General features: G+C 38.5%; 1 protein-coding gene across 2 annotated transcripts in view; it reads left to right on the top strand.

The window, feature by feature from the left end:
- Positions 1-802: 802 nt before the first annotated feature.
- Plpp1 (phospholipid phosphatase 1) overlaps positions 803-21,016 on the top strand; it is a 91,767-nt gene continuing 71,553 nt past the window's right edge. The window contains exon 1 of one of the 2 annotated variants that reach the window (XM_027938101.3): positions 803-1,265. In XM_027938101.3, the coding sequence (XP_027793902.1) occupies positions 1,208-1,265 (58 nt within the window). In that variant the 5' untranslated portion in view covers positions 803-1,207. The remainder of the gene's footprint in view (positions 1,266-21,016) is intronic. The other variant, XM_027938099.3, reaches the window with a different exon arrangement.

Raw genomic sequence — 21,016 nt, forward strand, 5'->3', positions numbered from 1 at the left:
TTGGCACATGCTAGGAAAGCTTACTCGACCACTGAGCCACATCCCCTTGATGAAGTATTCATTAAAGTCCATTGTAATAGCAGTTCTAACTGATATGGGGGGCGGGGGAGAACTGAGCGAAACTCAGAAAACAGCAAAGACAGCTGGAGACTTATAGCCAAGAAACAAGTGGATGGAAAATTACTAGGAGGAGAAGAACATCAAAGGCAGGGGGATTCTTAACAAAGGCAGGCCAAGAATTTATACATCACAGGCGGGGGAATACAAGAAATATCCTCAGATATCAAGTGTCAAAATACCAAGAGTGATCAGGTGTCAGGATGAGAGGATGACTTAGCAGTATTCTGCTAGGACAAAAAGGAAGGCCATGGTACAGCCCAGTAGACAGAAGACTCGGAGAAGCCTAACTAAAATTTGGTTACGGAGAATCTTTGTCACCGTCTACTCAGACCTCTTCATTACCCATTTCCAAAGAAGAACAGAGGGGTGGCAGGCAGCCGAGGCTCTGGGATCGTGGACCGGAGGCTTAGTTCTCCATTGAAAGCAGAACTGCCTAGCAGCCAGGGTTAAGGTGGCCGAGTGCAGAGATCACCAGCAGAATGCGCAGGGGAGCAAAGGCTCCAGACCCTGCTGCCTTCACGCCTGCCCCGCCAGCCCGGACTCAACCTCGGGGCGGCCTCCGCAGGTCGGCAGGGCGGGGCCGGCGCGCTGATTGGCTGCCCGCCCCGGCCGGGGTTTCCCCGGCCCCGCCCTGCCGCGCTCCCACAGCCTGCGAGGCCGCGAGCTGGATGGTCCGGCGCTGCCAGGCGGGTGGGGCCCCAGCCTGCGTTCCTCCCTCCCAACCGGTCCTCATCCTTAAAGCACGAGTCCCCACGCCCCGCCTGTTGGAGAGGGCGCCGGGATCCGCACTGCGAGCAGTCGGGGCAGGCCGGGGCCGACCGAACAGGGCCTCAGGCGACAGGGCTGCTGCGGCCGGCACGCGAGTGCCTCGGACCCGAACGAGTGTTTGCGGGAGCCGCGAGGGGAGGGGTCCCCGGCGCCATTGCTAGTGACCGGAGCTCCGCCGGGCTCCAGTTTGCCCTCCGCTGTTCTCCTCCGACCGGGAGGGGCTGTGGCCAGTCCCGAGGCCGGGCTCGAGAATCCGGTGCCTCGGCCGTCCGCCCGCAGCTTTGTCCGCCGCCTGTGCGGGGGGGTCCGGGCCGAGACCATGTTTGACAAGACGCGGCTGCCGTACGTGGCCCTCGATGTGCTGTGCGTGTTGCTGGGTACGTACGCGCTCCGGGCCGAGGGGCGTGTGCGCGCGGGCCCGCGGTGGGGTGCGCCAGAGTGTGGGCCGGGGTCTTTTGGAAGAGGACTGACTGCTGCGGTGCCGAGGACTGGCGAGGCGGGGGGGGTGTGCCTGACGCGCGCGCTGCAGCGGGGCGAGACGCTGGGGCGGCTTCTGCAGCCCGGGACCCCGCTTTGCAACCTGCACCCTAGCCCCCGCGTGACCTCCTGTCTGTCGCCCGCGGGTGTGCTGAGCCGGCCTCTGCTTGGACGCTGTTCACGCCTCTGCGCTCGGTGCCTTGCTGCTGTCCTCTGTTTCCCGGTCCACTCTAGCAGGCAGGGTGGGCTCCTCCCTCTCAACTCGGAGAAACCTGGTCGCTGGCTCCTCAGGTTCTGTAGCGAAACTGGAGATTTGATGCACTAGGGCTTCTCAGTAGCAGGCGCCAGTGCCTGGCTTATTTTACTTGTGGGAAGCAGTTTGATTTTTCGGCTATAAAAGGCTAGAACGTTTCTAATTAGAAGGTGTTGCCAGGTTGTAAATTGTCAGGTTGCATATGGGGATGAGGATGCCAAGTTTCTGCCTATAGTTCTGAAGAGGCTTGCTTTTAGGGGAATGTATCTCAGACCTGCTGTTTCTTTTTCTGCGCAAACCTTGCCATGGTATAGCTTCCATTTCCTATGACAGCCCGCAAGAAGCACTAGACATTTTTAAGCTGCAGCACATTTGGCGAAGTTTTCCTGATTGGACAACTTCTGTTCTGGGTTTCTGATTGTCAGGTGCTTCTTCCTGTTGAGGAAGAATTGGAATCATCTGGATAAGGGTTAGGCGTTGGAAGGAGTTGGTTTCACCTTTTAAAATATATATTATGGAAGGCAGCTATGTTGTGAATTATGTGTGTTATGGAAAACAACAAAATCTGCTGGAGCTTTGGGTAGTACGACTCATGTTTAAGTAATCTAAGTAGTACTACTGGCAAATTCCCAGGATCTGAGATGTCTGTTTTTTAGCATCCTAGATGCAAATCTGAATAATGGCTTTTCAGAGAAAGGAAATTCCCCTGGTTTTAATCCAATAGTTTCTGAGTATTCTTCTCTCTTGCTTCAAACTTGACCTCTTAGGTGCTTGCGATATTGTCTAATCTGTTTAAATTTGACAAGATTGTTTTTATAGACAAAATTTCTTCTATATATATATATATATATATATAGATAGATAGATAGATTTTTTTTTGTTGTTACCAGGACACCTACTTTATAGCTTCACGGTGAATTTTAGGAATTAAGCTTAGGAGAGGGGAATACAGTTTTGGAACAGTCTTTATAGAAATAGTCCTTTCAGATGTCAGGGCATAGTAATTAAAATATATTCAGATTTATTCATTTGTAATGAAAACTTTACCTTTGCTAAAGATGCTACATTGAAAATATACTGTGATGTATTCTGCATCAGTGGAACTTGGTTAAACTTCATTTATATTTAGTGAAGGAAGAGGAAAATGTTCAATCAGGAATTTTGGTAATGAGTCTATTGGATAACATCCTTAATAGCTATATATTGTGTAATTTTTATGTATCAACGGTACCCTTTCCTGCCTACTGGGAGTTATTAATTTATAAAGCATGATTTTTTTTCTCCCTGTGGACCTAACACTGATGAGTAGGGATGAAACATACGTACTACTCTTAGGTAGATGAAGCTAAAGTTATTAAACACAAAGTCATATGGTAGATCTGTATTAAAAAATTATGTAGAGTGGGGGAACCTATAAGCAGTATAACTTTATAAATTTCAAGTTCTTGTTGCATATATATATATATATATATATATATATATTTTTTTTTTTTTTTTTTTTTTTTTTTTTGGTAACAGGGATTGAACTCAGGGCCACTCAACCACTGAGCCACACCCCGCAGTCCTATTTTTTTTGTATTTTATTTAGAGATAGGGTTTCACCTAGTTGCTAAGCACCCCACCATTGCTGAGGCTGGCTTTGAACTCGAGATCCTCATATCAGCTTCCTGAGCCACTGAGATTACAGGCGTGTGCCACCACATCCGGCCTATATTTTTAATATGATGCATACATCACATAATTGTCCTATTAGAGGTTAATTTTAGTGCTACATTGATCTGGCAGTAAAGTAACTATGATGACTTTGAAAAAGACATTTGAAATGTTTTGGTGGTTTTGGAAAAAGCTTTCTTTGGGGACTTATGCATTTAGTTTAAGATACTTCATGTATTTGAAACATATTTATCTGTTTTCATATTATTGAAATTTCTTTTGAAGTATATTAAGTGTATTGTAAAGATAAGGTCAGACTTCCCTTTTCCTAAATAGAAAGTGATTTTTTTAGTACTGACTTAATTAGATAGGTAAGATGACATTAGAGTTAACATCAACTCTCCATTATAACAGTGAGTAAAAGCAGTGGTCCAGAAGATTGAAAAGTTTGTCATGCCAACTTTTGGAAGACATATTTATAGCAAACTTATCCTTTCTAGTAGAGTCTAAGTATCATATTAAATTTGGTTTTTATTCACCTCACTGACAGCAGGAGTTTGGCTGCCTTGCAGCTTGAAAAGGGTTATTAACGTTTTCCTTTTTCTGTGAGGCATTCATAGGTAGAAGTTGACTACCAACAAAAAGATGATTAAGCACTTCATAAGTACAGGGTTATGTGAAAATGATTCATAATTATAATGTGCATATGTTCCAGATTCTGTTAATGACCACCCGAACATTGTACAGTATATCCATTTTAATGATATTATGTGATTTTCTTACATAAGTGCTTATAATTTTACCAAGGACGATGCCTGTTGATGTGATCAGTAAATATGCATCTCTCTCTTGGTGTGTGTGTGTGTGTGTTGTCCCTAAATCATCTTTATTATCAGTGTGAAACATGAATTCTCTATCTGAATTGTTGGCTCCTTCAGGAAATCTGGTAAGCCCTTGGAAAAAGAATGAGCATTTTGAAAGGTTAAGTATATTTGAATCCTTTCTGAAATGAATCATAATCTTGCCATCTTTCCCTAGTTCTTTTGATGACTGATAATAAAGGCCATATACATTGAGCACATGAGAAAAGCTGGTCTGCAGACAATGATGGTGGGCTGATACTGTTTTAGCCCAGTTTATTAAGGCATGTACAGAATATAACTTGTTAGTTAATTGCTAAAGGTCATTCCATATTTTAGCCACCATGCCATTAGGCAGCCAGTTAATTGACCCTGAGTCCTTTAATTGATTCAGTGCGCATTGAAAGGCCAACTTTGTACTTTGTTAGGTACTAGTGATACAAAGATAATAGGACAGTCTCTGGACAAATAAGAGGTTATAATATGTCATGATAAGTTTAATAATGCAGTTATGGAATAGGTACCTTTTGAGCAGAGGAGCAGAGAAGGGCCTTATCTTAGGTGTATTCCATTTATAGAGAGATGGCTTATTTTTTTACTTTTAGAGATGCAGAATGTCAGAAGATGCCTAGAATTACTTGTAGACTTTTTTTTTTCTTTTTTTCAACTTGACCTAGGGCATTAGGAACCTAAGTAAGTACCTATACTTATGACTTATTTGCAGTGCATGTTGTTTACAAGATTTAGGTGGAACTGGCAAAAGCTATATATCTATGTTTTGCTGGGTGGTGATCATTTGGAATACCTTTCTGTGTTACCTATTCTCCATTTGCCCCACCAGCTCTTTTCTCCACCCTGCTCTGTGCTCTGGGAAGAACTTACATGGGCTATGTCAATTGAGCCCTTGTCTTGGTTTCTAGTTGGCTTTGGCCAATGTGAGGGATATCAGCAGGAGGCCTGGAAGAGCCACTTCACTCCTGCTGGATTTTGGATGTTCTGAGTAGGTCACATTCCTATTCAGTGGCCCTTTCTTCCAGTCAGCTACAGAGATCTTTATGGGTTCTGGTAACCCTTCTCTTGCCTCTTCAGACCTAGAGATGATAATGACTTTCAGGTGTTGCCATCTGAAGATATATAGCATTGTCCCTTGCTGCTTTCCCCAAATCCTGCTTACACCTTTGAAAATGCTTCCTTCATTACCTTCTCTTGAATATATCAGGTAGTGTGCTTCTTTTTGCTAGGACCCTAACTGATAATATTCATCTATGTGCAGAACAGATTTGATACAGCCTCTCTCTCTGCACTAAACATCAATTACAGCTTCCCTTAGTAGCAGATGCAAACAGAAGCCCATGGATGCCAGTGTTGACTTTCTCAGGAGGGAGGGGTTTGAGGTACCCCAGCATGCTCTAAATGTTGTATCACCATTATGCCAAATCAAAGTCAATAAGTATAGAAAAAAATCTGTCAGTAATAACATAATCAAGCCAGGTGGTTGTGGAACCCCTGCTACTATTAGTAATTATATCATACTGATGACATATGTCATTATCATAATGCTGACATCATTCTACGAAACTAATATGCCCTAAGGAGTTGTTCCTTTCCTAACTCCCAGTTTGGATTCCTTTCAGGTGGCTTTAGGGGAGGAGGGTGGTGGTGGTGGTGGTGAAGATTTTGAAAAAATTTGCTTTTGTTGAATAACCTCCAGCATTTTGTGCTTTCCCTTTTCTCCTAACATTTGTTCATTCATCCACTCATTATTTAGTACATACTTATTGACTATCTGGTGGGTGCTAGACATTGTTTAGGCACAGAAGATAAAAATAAGCCAGTGAACCAATAGGACACAGTGCCTATCCTGACTATTGGGCAGTTCAGTTCTACTAACTTCAATTAATGAAACTTGATTCTGATAAAAGTTTGTTGGTTTGTTTTCTGTATATCATTTAATTTTTCTTTTCTAGCCACAAAAGGAAGGAATTGAAAAAAAGTTTGTTGAACTGGCTATTTGTTGAATCAGACTTTTTCTTTCTTTAAGTGAGCATTTTGGAACAAAGTAGAGGCCTGGATTATAACTATTTGGCCCTACTTGTTTTATACAGTTGATTTTTAAGTTAAATTTACCTTGTTTGGAATAGAGTATGGAAATATTCAGAGAACTTTCCTCATATATTTTATGAAATCTAAATTCTTCCTTTATATTCTCTTTGAATAACATACTTTTGGAAACTCAGAGACATGCTATGAATCTTAATCTCTTTCTCATTTAGTCATTTCTGGCTGAGCTGTACCAAAATTTTTGATATGTTGTTCACTTTGAGGAATTATTCTGATTTTTTTTTTTTTTTTTTTTTTTGGATAAGAAATTTAAGTTGAGGTTGTTAATATTTACCCTACTAAAAAAGAAGTTGGCAACAAAAGTGACTAAACTTTCAAATTTTAAGTGAACCATATGTTTGTGTTTTGCTGTGTGGGAATCACTTGGAGTACCTTTCTGTACATATTCTCCATTTGCTTCACCAGATCTTTTTTCTATCCTGTACTGTGCTCTGGGCAGTAGCTTACATGCGCTACATCAGCTGAGCCCTTGCTTTTTGGTTTCTGGTTGGCTTTGGCCAATATGAGAGACATCAGCAGGAGGCCTGGGAGATCTGCTTTCCTGCTGCTAGATTTGGTGTTGCTGGAGATGTTCCCAATTCTGTGAATAGGTCACAATTCCTATTGATATATGTTTATGAAGTAAAATCCTTTATAATCCTACCATCTATAGCATGATAATTGTATCAGTAGAAATAACATCAGCTAGTTTTGTGCTAGGAACTTTAAAATGTTTCCCACTAGTCCTCATGGAATGCTTTTGAAGCCTAGTGTTTTATCAGTCATGTGTGAAACCACATATATAGTCTTCATTTGGTGGTATTCCAGGCAAGGTGGAAATTGATCTGAATAGATCTGTGGTAGAATATACTTAGACAAATAGAAAAACTGTTACTTTATGCAGTGATAACTCCTGAATTTCAGCTTACTCCAGAAAACAGACTTAGCTGCACCTTTACTATTTTTTTTCTTGCTGAGGTCTTGGAAATGATTTCTCCCCTTGTAAAAAAAGTAGAGTTATAGTCCTAAGACATTTGAATGAACATAATTTTACATTCTCATGTAAATTCTATCATTTGAATTCCTCTCTGCAGTTCAGCAAGCAGCAAAAAAAAGCTATTTTGTTATACCTCTTCATACCTTCTCTTTCTCTTATCCTTGTTTTTCAGATATTTGTTTTAACACATATTAACCTGAAATTGTTTTTATGTTGTATGAGCTCAGTGTTAACTTTTTAAAAGTATTTGAGTTTTCAACATCTTTCATTTAATTATTTATTGAGCATACATTAAGTGCTTAATATAATAGAAAATAACTGTGAAAAAGGTAAGCTCTCTGTACTAAGAGATCATAATTACTGAGGCTATGAAAGAATTAAAATAGGGTTATAACAGTGAGACTTTGGGGGATGATAGTCTCCAGAAAGGCTTCTCTGAGGAAGGGAGATTTGAATTGAGAGCTATTTACATTGAGATTTAAGGATGAAAATGAATTGGCTACGAGGAGCTGGGGGAAATTTCCAAGCATAGGGGAGAGCAGGTGTTGAAGATCAAAGGAGGAAAGGGCATTTCATAATAGAAAAGAGGCCAGTTTTCTGGCTGGATTATTATATGTGTCAATAGATTGTGGTATTCATCCATGGCCATCCCCCTCAGATTGAACCCAGGGTCTCACCCATACTAGGCAAGTGTTCTACTGAGCCATACTCTTAGCTCCTCCTTCCTTAGTATTTTTTTATTTTTATTTTTTAACCTGTTCTAATTAGTTATACATGACAGTAGAATACATTTTGACACATTGTACATCAATGGAGCACAACTTCTCCTTCCTCTGGCTGAATATGGTGCAGAGTCACATACCGGTAGTGTAGTCATACGTGTATATAGGATAATAATATCCATCTCATTCCACTGTCCCTCCCACCCCCATACCCCCTCCCCTCCCCTTACCTTCCTCCCCTCTGCACAATCTAAAGTCCCTTCATACCCCCCTCCCCATTATGGATTAGCATCCGCTCATCAATGAAAACATTCCGGCCTTTGGTTTTTGGGGTTTGGCTTATTTCACTTAGCATGATATTCTCCAGCTTCACCCATTTACCTGCAAATGCCATTATTTCATTCTTCTTTAAGGCTAAGTAATATTTCATTGTGTATATGGATCACATTTAAAAATTTTTAAAAATCTATACTAATCAGTTATACATGACAGCAGAATACTCTTCAATTCATTGTGCACAGAGCATAATTTTTCACTTCTCTGGTTGTACACAAAGTAGGGTCACACTATTCATGCAATCATACATGTACCTAGGATAATGATGTCCATCACATTTCATCATCTTTCCTATCCCCATGCTTCCCCACTTCCCTTTGCCCAATTCAAAGTTCCTCCACTCATCCTGCCCCCCCCCCCCCATTATGGATTAGCACATCAGAGAAAACATTTGGCCTTTGGTTTTTTGGAATTGCTTACTTTGCTTAGCATGATATTCTCTAACTGCATCCATTTACTTGCAAATGCCATAATTTTATTCTCTTTATATTGCTGGATAGTAGTCCATTGTGTATTTATATCACAGTTTCTTTATTCATTCATCTATTGAAGGGTATCTAGGTTGCTTCCACAGTTTGGCTATTATGAATTGTGTTGCTATAAGCATTGAAGTGGTTGTGTCACTGTAGCATGATGATTTTAAGTCCTTTGGGTAGACACTGAGGAGTGGGATAGCTTGGCCAAATGGTGGCTCCATTCCAAGTTTTCTTTTCTTTTTTGTGGGGAGAGATACCAGGGATTGAACTCAGGGGCACTTGACCTCTGAGCCACATCCTCAGCCCTACTTTGTATATTTATTTAGAGATAAGATCTCACTGAGTTGCTTAGTACCTCACTTTTTGCTGAGGCTGGCTATGAACTTGCGATTTTCCTGTCTTAGCCTCCTGAGCTACTGGGATTACAGGTGTGCACCACTGCACCTGGCTTCCAAGTTTTCTGAGGAATCTCCATATTGCTTTCCATAGTGGTTGCACCAATTTGCAATCCCACCAGCAATGTACGTGTCTACCTTTCCCCCCACATCCTTGCCAACACTTATTGTTGCTTGTATTCTTGATGATTGATGGCCATTCTGACTGGAGATAAAATCGTAGAGTCGTTTAGATTTGCATTTCTCTAATCACTAGACACCTTGGTATTCTTACTAGTTAATCGTCACCTTTAATTTTAAATATCAGAATGGATAATTATAATAACTGCTGTTTATTTAATGCTCTTTAGATGTTGTGTAGCCTGTGGGTCCCTCAATAACTTGCTTCAGGAGGGGTGCTTGGTCATCTCCTTTGGCAGATGATGGAACTGAGGCCTAGAATTGTTGGGAAATCACCCAAGGCCACCCAGCTAAGAAGTGGTATGGTCAGGAATTGGGAAGTGCATTTTTATTTTATTTTTTTTTGTACTGGGGATTGAACCCAGGGGCATTTAACTACTGAGCTATATCCCCAGACCATTTTTATATATTTTATTTAGAGAGAGGGTCTCACTGAGTTGCTTAGGGCCTTGCTAAGTTGCTGAGGATGTCTTTGAACTCGTGATCCTCTTGCCTCAGCCTCCTCAGCCACTGGGATTACAGGCGTGTGCCACTGTGCCTGGGGAGAAGTGCATTTTTGAGGCTTATAACTTTTGAGTACTGATTAACTAGTCTAGATTGGGAAAGGTTATAATAAATGATAGTGGTGAGGAAGTAGGAGTTGGGAGATTTAGTTGGCTATATAAAAGCAATGATTATTGTAGGTGGCTTAAATATTTTATGACTATCTTTTTTTATATATATTTATTTTTTAGGTGTAGATGGACACAACACAATGCCTTTATGTTTTTTTTATGTGGTGCTGAGGATTGAACCTGGGTCCCGCCCGCGAGTGTTCCACTGCTGAGCCACAATCCCAGCCCCTTATGACTATCTTAATCATGTTTAGTTATGATGTATATTCAAGAGTCAATTTCTGCTTACCATAGTTTGAACAAGTATCTACTGTTTAAAAAAGGCACTCTAATTTTTATAATTCAAACTCCTAATAACATCAAGAATTAGCAACAAATGATAACTTGTGATATAACTAATTTGCCCTGTTCAAATAACATGCCCATAGCCTTTTTCTTCGAATAAGCATTGTTGTTGTAGGCATTCCTGTTAATCTTCACAGGGAAAGAAGACCTTTGCCTTTCTTGTTTTTTGAGTGAATCATGTATACAGTGTTCAGAGTTACCTTTGGTAAGGCATTCCAGCAGATATAGTTAGAACCTTGTGATTCAGTTTTAAGTTGTCACTGCTTAGAAATGTTTCCTGAGTCTTTTTCAGGGTGGGGTGTCCAGAAAAATAACATAGGAAATGTGTAGCAGATGAGCTCTTCAGTTAATTGCTAGCTGTTAAGCCATGTGTTGCCTTGCCTTTTGGTTCATTTGTGTCAGCAGCAGGGAGACATGGGTTGGCTGCTTCAGTGCTGGAAAGGTAAATGAGAAGAGAAGAACACCATTAGTTACTGAATTCCTATGATGTGCCTTGGTAAATATTTTATATAAACTCAAGTAATATCACAAACTATGAGGTGTATAGTATTAGCTTCATTTTATGCTGTACCACTGGGGATACAAAAATGATTGGAAAAACAAAACCCATGGATGTCTGACAGCTTCTTGTTTATGGTAGAAAACAGACACATAAGAAATAATAATGTATATGTTATAGCTTAGCACTGAGATTACCGAGATCAAGTGAGACAAGATCTCAATCCTCAAGAGATATACAGAGCCATGTAAGGGGAGATAGGTAGATATTTTAATGAAGCCTATCTTTATTTCAGCATGGTTTCCCCTGAGATCTTTGCTTTTCTTTACAACAGAGATAATATAAAATTTTGGGAATTTTTACTTTTGGCTAGTTCTGGAAATAATTCCTGTAGAAAGTTTAGAAGGATACTAATCTGTACACATTAAGAGGTGAAAACACTCTTAACATGGGTGCTTAGGAAGTGTGTGGCACATAATAAGCATTCAGATGTTTGTTACAAGAAGGAATAGGCAACATACTTGCATCAACCACTCTTCTGAGATCTGAATTCTAGCTCCATCTGTTACTATGTGTTATTGGAAGGTCACCTGACTTCCTTATGAGTTTCCTCAGTTAATGAGGAAAAAGTTGCAGCTAATCATGCCTTCCTCATAGCGCTGTGAAATCAGATGAGCTAATGTGTGTGACAATGTATGTGATGTGTTTAGCATAGTCCTGAACTGCAGTAGGCACTCTGCAATTGTTGTTGTCATCATCATCATTATTAAGCTGATAAGCCCATTTGGTACCCTTGAGACACTATGCTTTTTCAATCTGATTTTGTGAGCTGGTGATTTTTCTTTTGGAAAATTATTGGTGTAGACCTAGTGACCGTTTAAATAGCATTGAGGAGGGAATCTGGTTAGTTTTTCAGTTTTCAGTGCCCAAATTACAATGAAAAATGTTCTGATTACTTCTAATCAGTTTTTTTTCTGGGGTCATATAACCTCATTGTACTTCGGTGTGAGCAGCATTTCCACAGCTCATTGGCAAGGTATCCAAAAGAAATTTTATGGTTAAAGAGAGAATAGCAAGCCAGAAATAAGAATAAACAAAGGTGTTTGGGAGGTGAGGATAGCATGGCTTGGGTAGTCCTAATTTAGTACTCAGAGCCTAAAACAGGAAGCTTTTGGTGTAGGTTGACAAAGCTAAATAGACCAGTTGCCTTTATAACTTCTTTTGATAAGTAAGAATTTATCCTTTCTTCTTTCCACAGTATAAGAAAGGGATGTACATTACAATTACACTCATCTCTAGTGTTCTGGGATAACTCTTAATTTTAGATAACCGTGTTCTTCAGAGAGGGTAGTTTGTTAAGTATATGATCAAGTATAATTAAAATTCATACTTTCATAAAATTTTTCCTTAGAAATGATTTTTAAAAACACAAAAATAACATCTCAATTTTGATTTAGAAAATATCCCTAGCTTAGTTAAATCATGCAGCAGAAGCAAGTGACATTAATTGTATTTTACTTTTTTTCAAAGGGCATGGATAAGAAACAGGAATTTTAAATGTGCTCCTTTCCCAATATTGTCTACGTCTGACCCAATGGCCCACATGGAGAAAAGGTTTCCTAATTCATGATTTTATCAAAACTTGTTAGGCAGGTTATGGGTAATGCTAACTTTGTAGCAAGTTTTGGATCTACATTAAAACTTACTTTAAAGTGTCAGGCAATATGGGTTAAATTCTAAATACTGCTGTTGAATATACAAATGAATAGTTCCATTTTATGAAAATAAGTTTTTGCATGGACTTTTCCCCATGCTTAGGATTTGACATTGTAGGTAATTTTTCATTGATTGCTAATTTGTGTAACTTTATTGAAAGAGTTTAAAGTGTAACTTCAAGTTAAAAGCCATTGGTTTGGAAGTCAGGTTCTTGTCTTACCTCTATACTCCCTGTAATCTTCATGAATAAAATCACATGGCTATTTTATTTATTTATATTTAAGTTATAATGACTGCTAGATCATAGTGGTAAATGAACCTCACTGGTTAAGGAGAATCAGTTGCTACAGAACGTGTTGCAGCAGTTGACACCAGTGAACTCAGGGTAGGAAGACAATGAACACTTGGTGTACAAGGGAATATTTTGAGAAACTGCAGCAGACTTTCAGGATATTAATTATAAATTTAGCCTGACCAAGAATGGGGTATTACTGTCAGTAGAAAATGGGGAAAAAGCTGAAGACTGATGCACTTAGGAAGTAGTAATACAGGAAAATGGGCTCCAATATACAAAGTAATGTAGGCCTCTTGCCTGAATTTCTTTTGCCATATGTAGATAGGCATACAGTTTTATCTATGGCCAAGTAGCTCCTGACATCTTGCAGCTTATTGGGTATTCCTTTGTCAGTTACACTGTTGAAAAATGGTGATACATGTTACATGGAAAAGCCAAACAGAATATAATCTGGTCAGATTCACTGAAGTTTTGGCAAAGAGGATTTCCAATTTTGAAAAATGACAGACATATTTACTTATTGTTCAATTAAACAACAACAAAGAAAAAACCTCACTTCTAACAGTCTGCTAAATATAAAGAGACATTTCTGTGGGGGCAAAGATCTGACACACTAGGGGAATCTCTTTAACACTGCAATCTACCTATGATGTGTAGAATAATAAATAGGAAACCAGACTTTAAAAAACATAAATTATATAAGATTCTTTTTCTACTTTCCTCAGTACTAGTAGTACTAGTCTTACATTTCATTAGCCAATTTATGATTAGAATGGTAAGACTTGAATGTTACTGAGAGGCTGTAGCTGGCAGGATACTTTACTACTTAGGGTAGGGCATTGGGATGTAGACATTGAACACAAGGAGTTTTGTCTATGCTATAGCCATAGAGACCCAACAATAACTAAAAATATGTGCATCAGAATTCAGATATCATAATACCATGGCCCAAGTTATTAAAAAAACTTGGCAAAATTGAGTCCTATATAAGAGCCATATTTTTTGCTTGTCATTTAAAACTTATATTTAAAAGCATTGAGCTATTTAATAATCATGACTGAAATTTTAACCTCAAGGGAACCTCTAGCCCAGAGGCTCTGATGTGGGCTTTGGCTGAAAAAGTGTTTTTCCTGATAAAAATGGTGACAGAAGACAGTGGAAAAATGAGAAGAAGAAAAAATGAAAGAATTTTGCCAGGTGGTATGTTCTTGGCTTTTAAGAGGGGTTCAGGAGAGGATGAGGCTTCTTTGAAAGGAGTTGAGGTCACTTGAGAGATTCATCATGAGGACATGCTTCACAATGGATGAAGTTGCTGTCCAATTAAGAGATTTCAGTGGAGATTCTGATTTTCAGTTTAATAAGTGTATAAGGGTCACATAGCAATTCAAATTTCCTGAAGTAAAGACTTTGTCTTTTAGTTTGGCCAATTAATTAGATCTATATTTAGGATTTACTAGGAAAAAGAGCAGATCACTGGAAGAACTTTGGAAGAATGTTATAGTTGTTCTTTTTTTCATGTCCTCAGGCATTATGATAAAGAATGAAATACTAGAGCTGGTGGTGCTTGCCCATAGACCAATTACTTAGGAGACTGAGGCAGAAGGATTGTTTGAACCTAGGAGTTAGAGGCCAGCCTGGGCAACATAGTAAGACTCCCATCTCAAACCAACCAACAACAGTAACAACAACAACAATAACAAAAAAACCACCAGGTTAGGAAGCCTGTAATTTCATTGAACATTTTGTAAGCAAAATTGTTGTTAAAGCAAGGAGTTTAAATTTTTTTTTTTTTTTTTTGGTTCTGGGGCTTGAACCTTGGGGTGCTTTAACACTGAGCTACATCCATAGCCCTTCTTTATTTTTCATTTTGAGACATGCTCCCTCTAAGGGACTTAGTGAGGCTGACCTCAAATTTGTGAACCTCCTGCTTCATCCTTCTGAATAGCTGTGAAGCATGGGCCACTGTGGAAAATTAAAAAAAATATATATATCAAATGGAATGATGGCAGAAATGTTATAGTTGATATAGGCAATAAAGATGAACTAATACTTGGGCAATAAGGGTATAGTACTTTCTGTAATAAAGGATGTAAATGGAAGCTGGGTGTGGTGGCACATGCCTGTAATCCTAGCTACTTGAGAGGCTGAGGCCAGGTGATGGCAAGTTTGATGCTAGTCTGGACAATTTAGTGAGACCCCTGTTTCAAAATACAAAATAAAAAGGGCTGGGGTATAGCTCAGAGGTAGAGTGTCTTCTGTTCAATTCTCAATCCTGGTTAAAAAAAAGCGGGGGGCGGGGGAATATAAATGGAAACTTTTAAAGTGAGCTAGCATTATATCTGCACAAACTCTAATTACTCAAGAGAAAAGATTGTTGCCCTATTTTAAACAACTTAGAATGCTAGGCTGACTTTTAGTTTCAATAGAATTTTATTAAAATATTTTGTATTTTATCAAAATATGAAACACATTTTTATTTATTTTTAATTTATATATGACAGTGGAATGCATTACAATTCTTATTACACATATAGAGCACAATTTTTCATATCTCTGGTTGTATTCAAAGTATATTCACACCAATTCATGTCTTCATACATGTACTTTGGATAATAATGATCATCACTTCCACCATCATTTCTAACCTCATGTCCCCTCCCTTCCCCTCCAACCTGCTGCCCTATCTAGAGTTTGTCTATTCCTCCCATGCTCCCTCTCCCTATCCCACTGTGAATCAGTCTCCTTATATCAAAGAAAACATTTTTATTTATTTTTACTTATGTGTAGAAACTTTGCAGAATTAAAAAAAAATTTTTGTTCTTGGGATGCCTAAAAGTTAAGAGTGTGGACTTTTACTTTGGCTGGTAGGTAGAATAACAGATTAGAGCTGGTTTGGATTTAAGATCAGTTAGGAGGCTTTTTGTAATGGTAGAAGTGAGATAATGGTAGTGAGTTAATGGTAGTGAGACTAAGGAGATGGTGGTAGAGAAGGATGAAAGTAGATAGCATCTATGAGATTAAGGGTACTCATCTTGGTGGCAGGTTCAATGTGGAGAAAAGGTATATAGAGAGATGTAAGATAGTTCAGAATTTTCTGACTTATATAATTGGATGGATTTTGGTTCCTGCTAGTCATTGAGCTAGAGAAAACTAGGAGAGAACCTGATTTGATAGGAAGGATATAGTGAGCTTGGTATTGGTCATGTTATATTTAAGATGTCCTTGGAATATGTATAAAGTGTGAAGTTTTTAGTTGAATAAATGGTTTTAGAGCTCAGAGAAAATTTCTGACTTTTGGGAACCATTGGCATATTTGTGGCAATTGAAGTCATGAGAATTGATGAAATCCCAGGAAGAAGTTATAAAATGAGAAGATGGTCTAGAACTGAGCTTTGAGAAAACTTACATTTCAGATTGGTTGGAGAAAATTAAGACAACCTGAAAAGGAGTGTTTACAAATGAGGAGAGTGTTTCTGGAAAGCCAAGTGGAGAGAGTGGTAACGATGTCTATATTCTGAAAGATCTGTATAAAGACTGGAAAATGGAGTTTGGGTTTAGATACAAAAGATCAGTGAGAGACTTATGTAAAGCCAATTCAGAGTGGAAGCCAAATTGGACGGAGAAATAGGTAGTTGGTGAAGAAAGGGACATTGCTGGGTATAAGTTACTCTTTTAAAGAGTCAGAATGAGAAAGAAGGAAGAATGTGGCAGGTAAGAAAGACACCCAAATACTAGCTGAGTGAATAAGTGCATCATCAACCTTGAGAAAATTTCAAGCATAGAATAATAGAATCATTTCTGAGGAGAATGGAGGAAGATCTGTTAGGGACATCATCTGAAGCACTATACTTATCCTATTATAGGATATAAACTTTTATCCTATAATAAGATATAAATTATAAGATAACCTATAAGATAATAGGTTGCCATGGTTTCCTATGATGTGCTGGATGGGAGATGGGAGAAGAATTTTTTTTTTTTTTCTTTTTTTAGTACCAGGGATTGAACTCATGGGCACTTGACCACTGAGCCACATCCCTAGCCTTATATTGTATTTTTTTATTTAGAGACAGGGTCTCACTGAGTTGCTTAGTGCCTCATTTTTGCTGAGGCTGGCTTTGAATTCAAGATCCTCCTGCCTCAGTCTCTCGAGCCTCTAGGATTACAGGCTTGCACTGCCGTGCCTGGCTGAAGAATGATTTTGTGTGTGTGTGTGTCTGTACTGTGGATAGAATCCAGGGGCACTCTACCACTGAGCTACATCCCTGACCCTTTTTAAACTTTGAGAGAGGATCTCGCACAATTGTTCATACTGGCCTCAAATCTGTGATCCTTCTGATTCAATCTCTCAAATTGCTGGGATTACAGGCATGGACCCCCTGCCAGATGAGAATGATCTTGACAGATAAAGGGAAATAATTTTTTAGGTCAGTTGTCAAGAAATAGTTGAATTCTCCTTTACAGAACCTTCATTGCTAACATCAATGGATTATTTGATACATTGTTTTTCAAAAACTATCATCAAGTGTGGTGGATACAGTTTGAAATTTGGAGCCTGATATTCAAAATTTCAAAATTCTGTTTGCTTCAGGTCACATTGTTGTTTCTTTAGTTCTGCTAAGCTTCAGTTTTTTCACTTGCATAATGGAGAGAATACTGTCTGCTTCCTAGAATTAAATGAGTATCTGTAAATAAAGTCCTTGGTTTTAGTCACTCAACAAACCAATTTATGCCTTCAGTAGCTGTTTATTGTATAGTTCCAGCATTGAATATTTGCTTTTAGCCTTAAAGAAATAATTTGTGGGATATTTTCCTTCTTCAGCTCATGGTCTGTATAAGATGACTTTAGGAATATAAACATACATTTTTGGAAAAATGGATATATGATTTGTTACTACTATAATCATAACTGGTAAAAAGAAATTTTCCCAAACTTCTTTGTTTGTATGCCTTATATTTGTGTGCCTTTAAAAAAGAAAGTGTGTATTTTAAACAAAGTGTACTAATTTAGGTATGCCAATTTGGTGACTTCCTGCCAAAGTAAGAGTTTTTATGTTTTTTTTCTGAGATGCTAAAGTTAGTATCACTTTATTTTAGGTTTTAGGCCTTGCCATTTGGCATAATTCAGACTAGATATGATGAATTCACATTAACACTTTCAAGAATTAAAATATATTTTTTATTTGTTGTGTGGGGGATTGAACTGTTTTAGGTCTTAGGTCTGAATTTTATTCAGAAGTTTTTCATTTTTTTGTGCTGCTGGGAATGGAATCCAGGACCTTGTGCATGCTAGGCAAGCACTCTACCACTGAGCTACATCCCCACTTCCTATTATAGATTCTTGAATTTTTTTCTACATACATTTTGAGTACTGAGATAACTTATTTTGGTCCAATATTATGAAACCAAGTCAATCTGATTTCCATCAGTATGGTTGCTAAAGCTTAAAGGTTTTAACATTTACTCTCAACTACCACTCTGTACAACTACTTCTGAGGCATTTATGTATTAACCTTTTTATTTTTTTTGTTACCAGGAATTGAACCCTGGGGGTGGGGGTGGCTTAACCACTGAGCCACATCCACCACCACCACCACCCTACCCCCCCACCGTTTTTTTTAAATGTAGAGACAGGGTCTCACTGAATTGCTAAGAGCCTTACTAAGTTGCTGAGGCAGGCTTTGAACTTGCCATCTTCTTGCCTCACTCTCCTGAGTCTTGGGATTACAGGCATGTGCCACCATGTCTGGCTATGTGTTAACCTTTTTCATAATTTTGTAAGGGCATTGGAGTTTGTCACTTTTATTCAAAATCAATATTTATTATTCTTTGGAACATTGACCTTAATGCTGAATGGAAAAAATTTTTCTTGTGACTTCATTGGTTAAGGAAATTTCGTAGTTGGGATTGCTGAGAATGGAAGTCCCATCACTAAAAGTTCAAAGGGAGATGTAATTTAACTAGGTGTTCTCACCCGAATACAGTGCTTTGTTTTACAAGCTTAAGTAATACATGAATAAAATAATATAGATTACAAATTTAAACTAGACACTAAATAAACTCCATAGAAACCATCCAAAGGGAGAACTTTCCTCTTGATTCACTATCCTGTATTGTCTTCTGTAGTTTGCTGGCTAAAGAGAAAGACAACTTAAATACATATAGTTAATATTTGATAAAGTGTTCCTGTGCATCTGCTAGATTTTCCAAGTTAAAAATACCTTTTTCAAGCCAGGCATGGTGACACTCACTGTATTCCTAGCCATTCAGAAGGCTCAACGAGGAAGATTGTGAGTTCGAGGCCAGCTTAGGCAACATAGGGAGACCTTGTCTGAACCATCAAACAAATAAACAAAAAAAGACTACTTTTTAAATTAGAGGAACACTTATCTTTTTTTTTGTGTGTGTGTGTGTGTGGGGGGGCACTGGGGATTGAAACCAAGGATACTTTCCCATTGAGATATATACCCAGCTTTTTTGTATTTTTTATTTAGAGATAGGGTTTTGATAAGTTAATAATCTTGCCAAATTGTCCAAGTTGGCCTCACGTTTGTGATTATCCTGCCTTGGCCTTCAGAGTTGCTAGGAATTATAGGCATGTACCTCATGCCTTGCTTTATCAAAGGTATATAGTTTATAATATATTTTACTCTTTTGACTTTGAAAATACATGTATTTCATTAGATAGATATGACATAATCCACTTACCCCCATTTTTTAGATATTAGAATCTTGGATGGTATGGAATACTGCCATTAGTAAGTTCTAGGTTAGATTTTTTTCTTTAAAAACAATTATTATTTGATTTCTAAACCTTCTAAAATGAACTGTAATAAATTGGTAAGCTCTAAAAAGCCCATAAAACAAATGATGTAGTAGCTCTTAAAACTGCTGATGTAGTTATCTTCTTACCACAACCCAGAGACCCTTTCAACATTTTGGTTGGGAATCTTTCTGGTGCTTTTAAAATGATCATATATACCCACACTTTTTTTTTTTTTTTTAAACCAAGTTGGGAACTTGCTGCATATATTTCTTTTTTGTTGTTGTTGTTTTGAGGTGGAATTTGCTTTGTCATTCAGGCTGCTCCCAAACTCCTGGGCTGAAGCAATCCTACTGCTCCAACCTCCCAGGTAGCAGGGACTATTGCTTTGCTCCTCTGTCTCCATTTTATGTTCTTTGTAAAAATTCCCATAGTTTTCTACAAAATTTTAATGGTTATATGGTATTTCACTGTAGTTGGCATATGCCACTTTGTCCACACCCTTGCTTCCTTTTTTGGTACTGAGGACCCAGGGGCACTTTACCACTGAGCTACATCCTTAAGCACCCTCTCCCCCCCACATCCTCTTTGAATTTTAAGACAGTCTTGCTAAGTTCTGGAGTCTGGCCTCAAACCTGCAATCTTTATAGATTATAGATGTGTGCTGCCATACCCAGTTTACCTTCATTTTTGAATGTTTAGGTTATTTGCAATTTTGTGCTGTTATGCTACATACAACATCCTTGTAGAAACTTTCAAAACTTCAGATCATCTATCCCAGATTATTTCAATGTACTCTGTCCTTTTCTGTTTGTATCTCTCTGTCTTCCAGTAGCTCTTTTAACAAAATCAGATCAGGTAGACAAATTATTTTTCAATAATTTGAATTTATTGACTATCAGACAACATATTGGTTTATGTAAATTTATTGACTATCAGACAACATATTGGTTTATGTAAATTTAAGGATTAGAGACACACAGATTTTATTTTCAGAGACAGTTAAAAATACGTGGATTTCACGTTGTGATGGATTTATGTATGTGAGGTGCATGCTCTCAGAGAGCAGAGAAAAAACATTAGGGAATATGCACTTATTAAACACTCTTAATGTGCCCCATTAGACACATTATTGGGCTCTTAGTTTACAAAAGCTTTGGGAGATATGTAAATAATATTTATTTTCTCCCCTAGATGAAGAAACTGAACTCAGGTTAAGAAATGCTCAGGGGCTGGGGATATGGCTCAAGCGGTAGCGCACTCGCCTGGCATGCGTGCGGCCCGGGTTCGATCCTCAGCACCACATACAAACAAAGATTTTGTGCCCACCGATAACTGAAAAATAAATATTAAAAAAAATTGAAATGCTCAATCTCATTCAAGTAATATCTGGGAGAATGCCAGAAGTAAACCATGCCAGGTATATTTGACTACCCAACTTGTCTAG

Source organism: Marmota flaviventris, chromosome 5, assembly GCF_047511675.1.
Source record: "Marmota flaviventris isolate mMarFla1 chromosome 5, mMarFla1.hap1, whole genome shotgun sequence".
Classification (NCBI taxonomy): Eukaryota; Metazoa; Chordata; class Mammalia; order Rodentia; family Sciuridae; genus Marmota; species Marmota flaviventris.